The following is a 13,890-nucleotide window of genomic DNA, read 5'->3' as shown; positions in this document are numbered from 1 at the left end:
AATTGTATTTTAACGATGCAAATTTTTTGGGCTTACTTAATTGTACCTTTTTGTCAGCAGAAACCTCAAATGTGTCAAATTGGTCCACTTCAGTGCGTAATTACGCACGACTTGTCTTCTTAGCAACTCATGTTTTGTGGTATGTATTTATTGTGTGAGTGGACTTCTTTCTGTACAAGAATGCGTAAGAGTAAATATTTGGAAGCATATCATCATCATCATCCTCATCATCGGCAGCAACATCAGACTCCTCCCCTCTCAACCCTGATTCGGAGTGCGTATTTTGGGGCGCGGCCCTTTAAGACGCAACTGTGGTGGTTGTGGCGGTGGGGGAGGTGGAGGAGGTGGAGGGTCAGCGAAGTGGTGTCGCCTCGCTCTAATTGAGCCTCGGCCAATCAACAACAACTCGTTAGCAGTCACCTTCTGCTTCCTCCTGCTTTGGGACACTTTCACCCCCTTTCTCCTCCGTCTACTTGTCCTTTTTTTTCCCAAACTGCAAGACCGACGCTACTTGGCGAGCATTTGCATGGAGCTCCGCGGACTAGAGGCGCACTTTTGACGGGGGCGGGAGGGGGAGGCGAGCGAATGAACGCTGCCGGAATATGCGAGCGCAAAGGCGGACACACTTTTAGCACAACTCCCCCGGAACCACTTGTGGACGCTCCACGCTGCCTCACGAATGAAATAGAAAACTATTTCTCCACTCCCTTTTGGTTTTATTTTCCTCTTCCTCCGGGCGATGACCTCTAGTAAAGACATGAAGGCGGGCTCCGTGTTGCAGTCCGCCGGCGAGGACAGAAGGCGGCGGCCCCCTCTGGACCAGCTGCCGCCACCGGCTAACTCCAACAAGCCACTGACGCCGTTCAGTATCGAGGACATCCTCAGTAAGCCCTCGGTCAAGAAATCCGCCGCCTCTTCTGTCGCGTCCAGCGTATGTCCGACTAGGCCGAGGGTCCTGGAGAAGGTGGCCGCTGCTAGTGGCGCCCGGAACGGCATCGGCACGCCTTCGTCGCCGCTGTGCGCCCTGGAGGAATTGGCCAGCAAGACGTTCAAGGGCCTCGAGGTCAACGTCATACAGGCGGCCGAAGGTACGCCAAACAAGTTGATCTCCTGTATTGCTTGTAAATAGTTTGAGAAGCCGATTTCTTGGGGAATGTGTATCATGTCTTGATAGATAGATAGATAGATAGATAGATAGATAGATAGATAGATAGATAGATAGATAGATAGATAGATAGATAGATAGATAGATAGGAATTGACCAAAAAATGTTAAGTACAGATGATATGTCTATATAGATATTAAAGTAATTATGTTTGCTTTGAATTACAGAATAACGTGATTGCCTATTGTGCGTGTAATTGCGCATTGGTGGCGTGATAGCATGACATAAATTTGCCACTAATAAATATGCCATTAGTCAAAATATGAAGCTAAAACTGATGAACAAAGACAACATTAAGAATCATGAATCATTTTAGGTGGTAATTTCTCTGTGTATCTACGCATTTGGAGGCGTGACAATAAAATTACCATATTGACGTTATTAGACTAGCGTGTCTTTTCAGATTGCACTTGACTGGAAAATCAGCGATATCTCGTTATCATCTTTGATATTCAGTCGTGAAATAAATAATACATTTCTTACGTAAATATTCAATCAAATTAAATTGCTGGCACCAGCATATTAGCTCCGGAAAAAGTCTTTTTAACGTAAATGCATCAGCCTGGTGTTTGGAATAACTATTATTATTATTATTATTGTTGTTATTATTATTAAGACCATCGTTTGCTCGCAGGTCGGGAACACCTGAACGCGTTCGGCCAGCGGCAGGCGTCCAAAAAGCGGCGAAAGTCCCGCACGGCCTTCACCAACCATCAGATCTATGAGCTGGAAAAGCGCTTCCTCTACCAGAAGTACTTGTCTCCGGCTGACCGGGACCAGATCGCGGGCCAGCTGGGCCTGTCCAATGCGCAGGTCATCACCTGGTTCCAAAATCGGCGCGCCAAACTCAAGCGCGACCTGGAGGAGATGAAGGCGGACGTGGAGTCACTGAAGAAGATCACGCCGCAGACCCTCCACAAGCTCGTGGCCATGGACAATAATGACGAGGCTCCGGGGGGAGGTCGAGGAAGCGCGGGAGGGGAAGGCGGCGAAGGGAGCTCTCCGGGCGGATCCCCGGCCAGGGGGACCCCCTCCTCGCACCGGATCTTCCCCCAGTCGCCCTCCTCGTCACGCGGACAGACCACCGACGAGTTCTCGGAGGACGACGAGGAGATCGAAGTTGACGACTGACATCTTGCTTTTTACAAACAGAAAATATTTAGAAAGGGGCATTTTTTTATTTCCCAAACTTTTGCACGGATATTGACAAAAAAGAAGTGTTTTTCTTCTTCTTTCCTTCGATTTAATTTATTATGGGACTTTTAAAGAGGACTTACTCTCTTAATAAACATTTTAGTAGCTCATATCACTTTTTTTACTCCAGTTTGGATAAGTGACAGGCCATTATTAAAAGGCCATTACCAAGATGATGATGATCATGATGATGAGCCACTGCAGCCTGTGTACATATACAGTAAATATATAAATATATATGAAGTTCAACACGAGAATTTTAATGTATTTAATCCGCATCTGTGTAAATAAAGACTCTACGATATTTCAAGAAAAGACATTTTTGATTGATCGATTTAGACAGTTTTGAGTCAAATCGATTTATTTTTGTTTCACTTTGAAAAATAAAGTATAATTTTAGCAATTCATATCACCTTGGTAAATATTATTATTGACATAAAATGTGATATTTTTTCATAACAGTCCACAGTAATTATGTTTTAATAGATGGAATTGTAAAACAATGACAAAAAGCTCAACACGATTTTAAAATGTGATCTATTTTTTTAATGATAAATTACAAAACTGACATTGAGATGAACTTATAGCAATCAATATTAAATCTAAAATATGTAGCTTACTGTAAAAAATGTTCAATTTCCACAGTGAATTTGTGTTTAAATATGGTAAAATCAAACTGCTTTATTTTAGTCTTAGTATTATTATTATTATAATACATTGTGAACCTATAGGTGAGTTAAATAATTTCTGCGGGGCTTCGTGATATAAACTTATGTATATATAGACTGTTATTACATATGATTCATTACTTCAATAGTATCTGTTATTTTATATTAAAATGCAAAATGCTACCATGCATTTTCTAAGGAGGAAAAAGAAAATATATAAGCAACAAAAGTTTAATTGGATGTGTGTGGGGGGGCTATACAAACATTGTTAAACAGACGCCTGGTTAACGCCCCCCCCCCCCTAAAAAAAAACAACTAAAGTGTGATTGTGTCATGACGTCACTATGAGCTTTCTTCCTTTTCTTCTCTTTCTGTGTCCTCTTGACACAAGAAGCTCGCAGCTTTCTGCCGCCCCCTGCGCCATATGCTTCCACGCATCTTTCCGTGGAGGAGACACTTGATTGATCGCTCCACGTACGCACCACACTAACATTGCCACGCATCTGGCCTCCTTCCAAGCCGGGTGGGAGAGAGGTAGGGGCGCAGCCATGAATAGCAAATGGGCCCCGTGTGAAGACAACACGCCTCGTGAAGAACATGCACGCACCGGCGGCACGCCATGACGCCGTTTGGGTCAAAAGCCGCATTTTTTTTTTTTTAAAAAGTGACAACAACTGATGAACAATTAGACAAAACAAAGAACATATCCTAAAATGTTGTGATTTCAAAAGTACTACAACAACAAAAATCTGTTACATCAAAAGACCAACAGCTCCAACAAAACTATGTAGAGTATGCATTTTTTTTATAAACACACAAAAAACACAGTAGATTAAAATCTAATGGTTTTAACAATTTTTTTTATCTTAAAATCAAAAAAGCATGTATCTATAAATGTTGTGATTTGAAATATGTTCAACAAGCAAGAAAACCAAATAGAAGAAAAGTCATCTGAAAACAATATTTTTTCCTTTAACCTGGAAAAACAAAGCAAAAGGTAAATGCAATCCATTTAGCGATAAAACAAAACAAAACAGAAAAGCAAGATGGACATTTTTTTTTAACTCAGAACAAAGTGTGCACAGGCCATATATCCAGTAATGATAAAAAGCATGTAAATTCTGATTTTGAGATTAAAAATAAATATTTTAGTGAAAAAAAACAACCAAAACAAAGCACGTCCATTTTTGTAATTTGAAATTATATCAATGTCAATTCCTCGAAACGACACAAACAAGGCACCATTCATCCAAAGTATTTTTTCTTATTTTGTCTAAAAAAACAAACCATACCAAACAAAAGGCATGTATCTGTAAAAGTAGTAGTAGTAGTAGTAGTAGTAGTAGAAGTAGTAGTAGCAGTAGTTGCTGTTGTTGTTGTTGTTCTTAATCCCAAAACAAAATACAATTACATTGTTGTGTCGTTGTCGTTGTTGTTGTCAGTGGTTCTGGTTTTACCTACAAACAAAAACACATTCAAAACAATTTTCAAAACTATTTTCATGACAATATTGGGAGATAAAAGCTTTTCAACAGCAATCCTAAATATAAATGTCAAAAAAACGTGTGAGTGAAGTGGGGCTCAATGTAAATGTGCATGTGTGCGGTTGTGCAAGCCGTGTGCACGTTTCCCACCTCTCAAAGGAGGTAATGGGCTGCGATCACACGGGGTCAAAGGTCAAGTGGCCACCCCCATTTTATTAGGCCCACTCACAACAAGCAACCCACCCAAGGCCCGACAGGGTGGGGAGGGGTTGCGGTGGTGGGGGGTAGGTGGCAAGTGGATGCAAGCAAGTGCTAAAAGTCTACTTACATTATCATCATAATCATAATATAAGATGGATACATTTTCTATGTACGCATGTTATTGTGTGTAATATGAATACATATGTTTGTTCGTGCATTAATATATGTATTACGTGTTTGTGTGCACATTTATTGTGTGTGTGTGTGTGTGTTTTATGATTGTGTTGCATAATATTATTTAGTATTGCGTATGTGTGTATTGTTTTGACCATTATCTAGTGCAGTGTTTCCCAACCTTTTTTCATTCACGGCACACCTTTTCATTGGAAAAAATCTCGAGGCACACCACCAACAAAAATCTGTTAAGTGTTACACCAGCTTCTATATTAAAAGTTTTCAAATAAACATTTATTTTAAAACTTGTCTGGTGTTTTATTCCTTGTTTTTTTATTCGCCAATTAAAACATAAAATTCTGACATTTGGTTAACTGCTTTACATTACAATATGTGTAGGTACACCTCATGAACACTTCAATAGGTACACTACACGAGGTAAAAAAAAAGGAATAAATAAATAAAGGGTTAATTGCACAATAAAAGCACAATTATGTATATTCTCACACTTGGGATTGAACCAAGTTCTTACCGAGCAAGAGCCCATGTCATTATCCAGTCGGCTATTTCGACCTGGCAGCCTATGGTCGTCTGCACTGTTTTGTACTAGTGATGTGCATTCCATCAGTTCTTGGAAAACATGTTGGAATGCGGCCCCGAGGACTAGAGATTGACACCTGTGACCTTTGACCATGATATATCCCTAATAAAGTGGCCTGTTATTAGGTACACTTGAAAATGGCGGCGTACCTAATGGAGTGTCCGTGTGATTCCCTCGTTAAGTGCACCTGCGTGAAAAGTTTTAGCTCCTGCGGAACGTGAAAGTGACCAAAAACTTTTCACGCAGGTGCGCTTAACGAGGGAATCAAACGGACACTCCATTAGGTACACCGCCATTTTAGACTAGAGCTTGACACCTGTGACCTTTGACCATGATATTTCCCTAATAAAGTGGCCTGTTATTAGGTACACTTGAAAATGGCGGTGTACCTAATGGAGTGTCCGTGTGATTCCCTCGTTAAGTGCACCTGCGTGAAAAGTTTTAGCTCTTGCGGAACGTGAAAGTGACCAAAAACTTTTCACGCAGGTGCGCTTAACGAGGGTCACTTGGAAAACATGTTGGAACGTGGCCCCGAGGACTAGAGCTTGACACCTGTGACCTTTGACCATGATATTTCCCTAATAAAGTGGCCTGTTATTAGGCACACTTTTAGAATTGGACCCTCGCTGCGTATGCATATGCCATCAAATGCAAGTATTTATGTGTAAATACATAAAGTGGCCCGCCCCTAACCTTAGCTTTAAACCCTACTTTGGAACCCTATCTCTCTTCCCCCGCCCCTTACACTACTGGATTCCACCCCGCCCCCTAGGTAGTGGGCGTGATCCATTGGTTTGCTCCGCCAACTTGGGGGCGGGGCCACCTTATGTATTCACACATAAATACTTGTATTTGTTTGCATATGCAGCGAGGTTCCAATTCTAAAAGCACATTTAGGTATATGCTCACACCTGGGATCGAACCAAGTTCTTTCCGAGCGAGAGCCCATGTCACTAACGAGTCAGCTATTTAGACCTGGCAGTCCTTGGCCGTCTGCACTCTTTTGTACTAGTGCATTCCAGTTCTTTTAAGAACTGAATCTTTAGAATCGGTTCACTCAAAATATTTGTTCAAAATAATCGTTCACCGAATCGTTCGCTACACTTTCTTATTTATTTATTCTTTTTTTTTTTTTTTTTTTTACCTCGTGTAGTGTACCTATTGAAGTGTCCATGAGGTGTACCTACACATATTGTCATATAAAGCAGTTAACCAAATGTCCGATTTTTATGTTTTAATTGGCGAATAAAAAAACAAGGAATAAAACACCAGACAAGTTTTAACATAAATGTTTATTTGATAATAATAATATTAAAAGTAAATCTACATTCTGGCTTACATAGTTCACGCCAGGAGACGCAACACGTTCACTGACTGATCCGTTGATGCACGGGAAGGCAGTTCACCCATTAACTCGTTCGCGAACGGGAAAGTCAGGATTCGTTCCCTCACTGATCCGTTCACGCGATGAACTGGAAATGCAAATCACTCACTCACTGACTCGTTCACTCACAGACCACCGTTCAGTTGGTGAACGGGAAAAGCATTTCACGACTCGTTCGTGAACGGGAAGTTACGTCATTTTCTTCTTCGTTTTGATTTACGGCGAGGTGGCACCAGCTTGAATGTGCATTACCGGCACCTACTGGTGGAAGTCATATGAACTGAAAAAAGAACGAATCACTTCAGGAAGTGATTCGTTCACTCTCGTTCACTGAAAAGAAAATCGTTCTTTTGAACGAAACGTTCACTCACGAGCCAACACTAACAGCAACACACGCACATAATACTGAGTATGTGCCGATGCCCCAACATGAAATCTCAAGATTCTCCGATTTGCCACGCACGCATGATTAGCAAGTGGCTGACCAGGCCTTGCGCTAACTGACCTGTGGTTTGGCGATCCTGCTTACAATGCGCTCGGTATTTAATGTTGGACAATTTTCCACGGCACAGCTGAACATCTCTCACGTTCTCACACTGGTGTGCCGTTGGGAAACTCTGCTCTAGTGTGTCTAAGGGTGTGTGTGTGAACGTGTATGTGTGTGCGTGTGTGTGCGTGTTTGTGTTATGAAGTGTATTATTTTAGTGGGATTTTTTTTGAAAAATAAAAACGCACTATATCGTGATGCATTTATTATTGTGATTGTAACGTGTGCATTTAATGTGTATATTGTGTCTTAATGTGTTATTGTTCATATTATTTCACGTGTATCTCACTACTGTTACTACAACATGTATTAATAATAATAATACAATTATAATAATAATAATAGCGTCAGGTTGTCAATGAATTATGGCAAAATTACTTTTAAGTAAAACATGTATTTTCACTGGTCACTCGATTAAGTATATCTCCCTAATCCAGTGTTGTCCAGATAACAATTCTGCATTTTCTCTGAGGTCTTCATTAAATATTTCTTTATTTTTGTTAGTCACTCAAGACGAGACGAGACAAAACAGTTTGTCAGCGTCCACTTTTGAAGAAGGCCAATATTTAATTTTGCACCACCGCGTAACAGAAGACATTAACAGAGTGTTTATTTACGACCATGTGACACTTTTATGTGTGTATAAATTAAATATAAGTAGCATAGTGTGCCACGGCGAGCTCAACGATCCAAGAACATTTCGACTATTAAAATGCGGTAATATGACCTGAATTCCGGATGCAAAGAGAACAAGGTCGCCATCTGGTGGAAACAAGGTGGCACTGCATTATCTCTACTGTTGCTGCTTCGCCAGTTGGAACCTTCAACACGTTTTCACGTCAATTGTCCTTCAACAAATAATTTTAAGATGGATGTCTGTCTCCCTCTTGTTTTGCAGTGAAATAGTGACACCAGCCTTTACTTGTTTGATATTTTAAATTTATTTTCAAAAATACAAAAAGGAGGGAAAATAAGTTCATGTACACAAAGACTATTATTAAAATAGAATTATGTATTATACAAAATATGTACAGCTGTGTTGGTGAAGGATGGAACGAAGGAAGAAAAGAAGGAAGGCCAAAGTCCAACAGTTCTATCTGCTACGTTTGTCCTTGATGGTGTAGTGAAGCACTAGTGGCTGCGCCTGACACACAAAACAATCATATATCATGATAAGTACATTTCATATTCACATATTTCATCTCCCATCCTTTCAATCTAAGTTTTGGAAAACACTCAAAATGTACAGTAGATGCATTTAGCTAAATTATGGACTGGGAAGATTCTGCCAGAGATCCTCTGATACTTGTATGTCTATTTTAGTTACTTTTGCTTACGTATTATACATATTATTTTTATCTTATTTTGGCCTGTGTACTGTAAATATTATTGGTTTTACGCAATTTTATTTTTATGTAATTTCAATAATTTTGTTTGTTGTTTTGTATTTTAACGTTATTCCATTTTGTGTAGCGGCACTGGTTAGCACGTCCGCCACGCAGTTAGGAGGATGCGGGTTTGATTCCACCTCTGGCCCTCCCTGCGTGGAGTTTGCATGTTCTCCCCGTGCCAGCGAGGGTTTCCTCCGGAAACTCCGGTTTCCTCCCACATTCCAAAAACATTCTTGGTAGGACAATTGAGCATTCCAAATTGCTCGTAGGTGTGAGTGTGAATGTTTGTTCGTTTCTGGGTGTGCCCTGCGATTGGCTGGCACCGGTTCAGGGTGTCCCCCGCCTCCTGCCCCAATGACTGATGGGTTAGGCTACAGCACGCCCAGGACCCCCATGGGGACAAGCGGTTTACAAAATGAATGGATGGATGGACATTTTGTGTATTTTATTTACTTCAATGATTTTCATTTTGTATTTATTTTGAGTGTTATTCAAAAAAAATAATTTTCTTCTGAGTTAAATGTATGATTTAGTTGGTTTATTTATAATATTTAAAATTATATTTTATTTATTGATTTTTTTTAAAATAATTTTTTGTTTCATTTACTTTCATTTGGTATATATGTTGTTTATTTTCATTTTAAGTTTGAATTTGTTTTGTGTTAATTATAAATCTCTTTATTTGATGGCACCCCACCCCCCCCCCTCACACATACTCAAATTTAATTTACTGTTGATGTACAAATAAACTGATGTGTCATGTCACCTTTCCAAACCAGTGTGATAACCATAAGCGCTTCATGGTCATGTGATCGGGCAAAAACTCGTTGTTGAACAACATCTGGACCTGCACGACAAACGCAATCACAACAATAATAATCATCACAAATAATTGATAAATAATAGACAGGAAGTGAGGGAGCGCATGCCACCAACCTGATGTTTTTCCACATTAAGCCGATGACAAAGCACTTTGCGTAGATGCCTCACCTCCGCTCGCACAGAACAACGCACAAACTTCTGCTGCGCATACACACAGGAAATTGTTTGAATAAATCAAATGTCTCCGGAACCAGAAAGGCTTTGAACTGCAGTGTGTATAATTTTCAGTATGAGCTGTATATATAATTAGAGTGTGCACATGACTGACCTGTAATGCAAGTTTCGTCTTATCTTTCCCTGCGAGTGACGAACTACACAATAAAAAAAGGTAATAATTCACCCTAATATTAATTGTTGATGCATTTTGAAAGCTCACATCTCACCTTAGCCGTTCTAAACACAACGACACCTGCTCGTCATATCTGTAAAAGTGAGCCTTTGAGTGGTCGAAGCTGGTGTACGGTAAACCTGACGCTTCCGACACACAATCTAGAACAAACAACGCACACGACACATGATCGATGATTATAATGAACATCATTAAAAACCAATTGCATTCATTTTTCTTGTCATACTCACCGTCTCCCGCAGGCTGAATGACCCTCTCCAACCCCCGCGACTGATAGAACTCCTTTATTCTTTTGTCTTCGCCTATGTCAAACACAAGCGAAATCAGTCGGGTACTCACGTTTTGGAAGTTGCAATGGGAAGGAGTCCACATACTTTCTTGTAGGCCAGGCACCAGCTTGTAGACAATGTCTTGCATGACGCGGTCCAGCTTGAGGTTGAGCAGGGGTTGCGTCTCGTGGATTTTGATGTTGCACATGGGACAGTATTTGCTGGTTTGTAGGTACTTGACGATACAACTTTTACAAACTGGAAAGGATACAGAAGAGGCAAAGGTCATTATTTGATTCAATTCCACCTAAATGTTTCAGAAAGATCATTTTGACAGTTAAAAAAAAATCCATTCAATATTTAAGTTGTCGTTTTGTTTCCATTTTTTTGCGTTTTCCTTTGCGTTTAGGGCAAAGTAATAAATTGATTAAATTACTTTAGCGCCCCCCGGTGGAACGGTGGTGTTATTGTTTGATTAAATTAATTGATATTCTTATTTTCCATCTCCTCTGCTGTTACATTTTCGCCTGTACAGTATTGCTTGTATGTTAGCTAATAATATTAATGGGCCCCACGTGAAGGTGTTTGGCCTGTGTGGAATTTATCACAAAAATAAAGCATTTCAAAGCAGTTAAATGTTCACCTGTAATTCATATATTTATTGTTTAAGTGTTAAGGAGCCTAAAGAGAAGTTATTTCATTCATCAGATATTGTTTTTGAAAAATAATCAGTCAGTTAATCAGTTATCAGAATTTTCCTCAGCCAAATACTGGCATTGGCCTTAAAACTAATAACTCCATATTGGTTGCACAAAACAAAACTATTAGAGAGTTTCTCTAAGAGTTCTAAGTTCGGAGGTCATTTCAGTGAATAAGTGTTACTCCCAACAACAAAATGTTTGGGGTACTCACATGTGTGCAGACATTCGGTGATGGTGGTGGCGTCGATGAAGTAACCGGCACAAAGGTAGCACACGATGTGTTCATTAAGGTCCTTTATCTTTAACTTCACCTCCTCCTGACAACACAGACATCAAATTATTAGAGGCACTGTTTCATTTGCAGAACATATACCTCACACACAACGGAACACATCATACCAAGACCGGCATCCATACTACTTATGAATTGAAATTGATAATATCGAGAGGATTTGGAGACCCCTGCTATTCAGTGGGACCAGACCAGGCTCCCAAACAGCCAAAATTGGTGTGTAAGTGACGGCCAATCAAACGCATTGGGATAAAACAATAACAATTAACCCCCCGAAAAAAAACGTCTCCCAACAACGCGGATAAGAATTCAACATATCAAAATCAGGGGGGAATTTTTGTTTGAATTTCTTAAAATCATACTGGGAAGACAACTGTTCATAGGTGTGACTTTGAATGTGGATGGTTGCTCGTCTATGTGTGCCGTGCGATTGGCTGGCAAACAGTTCAGGGTGTTCCCGCCGACTGCACGATAACTGTTGGGATAGGCTTCAGGATAACCGCAATTCCCGTGGGGACAAGCGCTATGGAAAAGAATCGAAAGAAAAATCAGACTACATTCTGAGTAACACTGGACTATTAATTATGGCAGCAGAGACAGAGAGCGTTCTTGGAGTGAATAAGATTCAATTTACTGACCCCCCCCCCCCCCACACACCCTGTACTTTTGCGCTATATTCTGACTGTCTGCTGTATGCACACTTGCTCCATTTTTGCTTCTCTTATTTATTATTTATTATTATTTTTACTTTTTGTGTTGTTTACTTGTATGTATATTGTATACTATGTCTTGTCACCGTGGGATAGTGGGAAACGTAATTTCGATCTCTTTGTGTGTCTTGACATGTGAAGAAATTGACAATAAAGCAGACTTTGACACACATTGTTCTGCTCTACTCCATACGACGAACACATTTGGCTTGCTTGAAATGACGCCGGGAATGCTATACAGGGTCCGGTTTGCCACCGTGGACCTCCCATGCAACGAAACTGCAGTGCCGAGTGACTGAGCATGAACTTCGACCTCCTACTGGAAGGACGGACGGGGTGAGAGGGCATCTGTCACTTATCTTATCATCAGAATTAAAACATGTCATTGAAAGAAACTCGAGTACAAAATTTTGCACTTTTACAGCTCCGCGAACGCGCAGCTAGCTTATGACAGACCACATGAGCGCGTGTACTCGGTTAACAGCAGGCACTCCGTGGAGGTGTTTACATTCTCCAAAGCTGATAAAAGCGACGCATTGCCGAGTGTGGAACTGGCCAACGCAGCATACCGGAGCTGTTCTTTCGCGGGGGTTTGACTTGATAACACAAGATATGCTCACTCTCCGCCAGCATCTCCTTCCTTCATCTCCGCCACCTTCTCCGCTCTTTCCATCAGCTCAGCGACAACAGACGAGCGAGTGTCTGCTTTGTAAACGCTTAAATCGGCCTCCTGCGGCTCCTTCCGCGCGATCGCCTCAGTGAAGCACATCCCGCTCACCTCGTTTCTTAGAGGGTCCAGCTTGTAGACGGTCTGTAGCTGGTTTCGTAGCCGCATCGCTATGGCCATCGGACCTTGCTCCGCCATCTTTGGGAATTACGCTGACTTCCGGGTAAACCGGAAGTGTCCTTTTTGCGGACCCCACGATAAGAAAGGTCGAAAGCAACTCCATTCATGCCCCCCCCCCCCCCCCCCACACACACACACACACACACGCACACTTATACACACGCACGCACACACATCACATAAACCTCACAAGAAAATCTATCTATCTATCTATCTATCTATCTATCTATCTATCTATCTATCTATCTATCTATCTATCTATCTATCTATCTATCTATCTATCTATCTATCTATCTATCTATCTGTCTGTCTGTCTGTCTGTCTGTCTGTCTGTCTGTCTATCTATCTATCTATCTAATCAAATAAATAAATAAGTGTGTGTGTGTGTGTGTGTGCGTGTGTGCGTGTGCGTGTGTTTGTGTGCGTGTCTCTTGATAAAACTATGTAGTTGTGCCTAATTAAAAACTCTTATTAGTTGTTATATTATAATGTATTCTTATTAATACTCAGTTATTTGAAAAGTCTTACATTTAAAGTTTGAAAATCTAACTAAGAAATTGAATCACAGATTCACAAAATTGTTTATGAACTTTTCTCTTCATAAATACGTACAAAACAAAAAATATATATTATTCTCTTAAACAATCTACCTGTAAATGGCTTTATAGAGGGACAGCCAAGTCAATCCAAGATTTGGGGTTTAGGAAAAGGAATAAACCATTTTAATGACACATTCGCCTTGTTTTTCCCTGATGTGCGAATTGCCTGCTTTGAACTACTTGGACAATAGAGGGCGCTATAACCACATAATTCGCAGCCCTGCTGATGTCCTGGAGTACGGTTCTGAACATCAAGTCAGTGATCCAGCGAGCAACAGATACTTTTCTACAAACCATATACTAATTATTAAATGTAAAATGTTGATGTCCGAAGAGGGAAGACATATTTGGCTCTAGCCCTGATTAATGTGGGCCCTGATGTAGGCACTGCTGCTTTCCTAGCTATGTACGTATCAAAGGACAGAATGTGAT

The 13,890-nt window shown here is 40.6% G+C and overlaps 2 protein-coding genes across 3 annotated transcripts; one reads left to right on the top strand and one right to left on the bottom strand.

The window, feature by feature from the left end:
- Positions 1-341: 341 nt before the first annotated feature.
- lbx2 (ladybird homeobox 2) lies at positions 342-2,674 on the top strand. The gene is made up of 2 exons (XM_037262505.1): positions 342-1,088; positions 1,800-2,674. The coding sequence occupies exons 1-2, from the start codon at positions 740-742 to the stop codon at positions 2,294-2,296; spliced, it is 846 nt and encodes a 281-aa protein (XP_037118400.1). The 5' UTR covers positions 342-739; the 3' UTR covers positions 2,297-2,674.
- A 5,661-nt stretch (positions 2,675-8,335) lies between these two features.
- pcgf1 (polycomb group ring finger 1) lies at positions 8,336-12,914 on the bottom strand. Of its 2 annotated transcripts, none has more exons than XM_037262449.1 (9): positions 12,791-12,914; positions 11,222-11,327; positions 10,415-10,567; positions 10,271-10,342; positions 10,075-10,180; positions 9,960-10,002; positions 9,746-9,832; positions 9,576-9,656; positions 8,336-8,562 (listed from the first exon to the last, which is right to left on the bottom strand). In XM_037262449.1, exons 1-9 carry the CDS (start codon positions 12,875-12,877, stop codon positions 8,512-8,514), a joined length of 786 nt encoding a protein of 261 aa, XP_037118344.1. In that variant the 5' UTR covers positions 12,878-12,914; the 3' UTR covers positions 8,336-8,511. The 2 variants fall into 2 exon arrangements, with proteins under 2 accessions (XP_037118344.1, XP_037118345.1); XM_037262450.1 differs by having other exon boundaries at positions 9,746-9,829.
- Between the last annotated feature and the right edge of the window lie 976 nt (positions 12,915-13,890).

Source organism: Syngnathus acus, chromosome 10 (assembly GCF_901709675.1).
Source record: "Syngnathus acus chromosome 10, fSynAcu1.2, whole genome shotgun sequence".
Classification (NCBI taxonomy): Eukaryota; Metazoa; Chordata; class Actinopteri; order Syngnathiformes; family Syngnathidae; genus Syngnathus; species Syngnathus acus.
The sequence above is the reverse complement of the archived record's forward strand: the minus strand, read 5'-3'. Positions and strand labels throughout refer to the sequence as shown.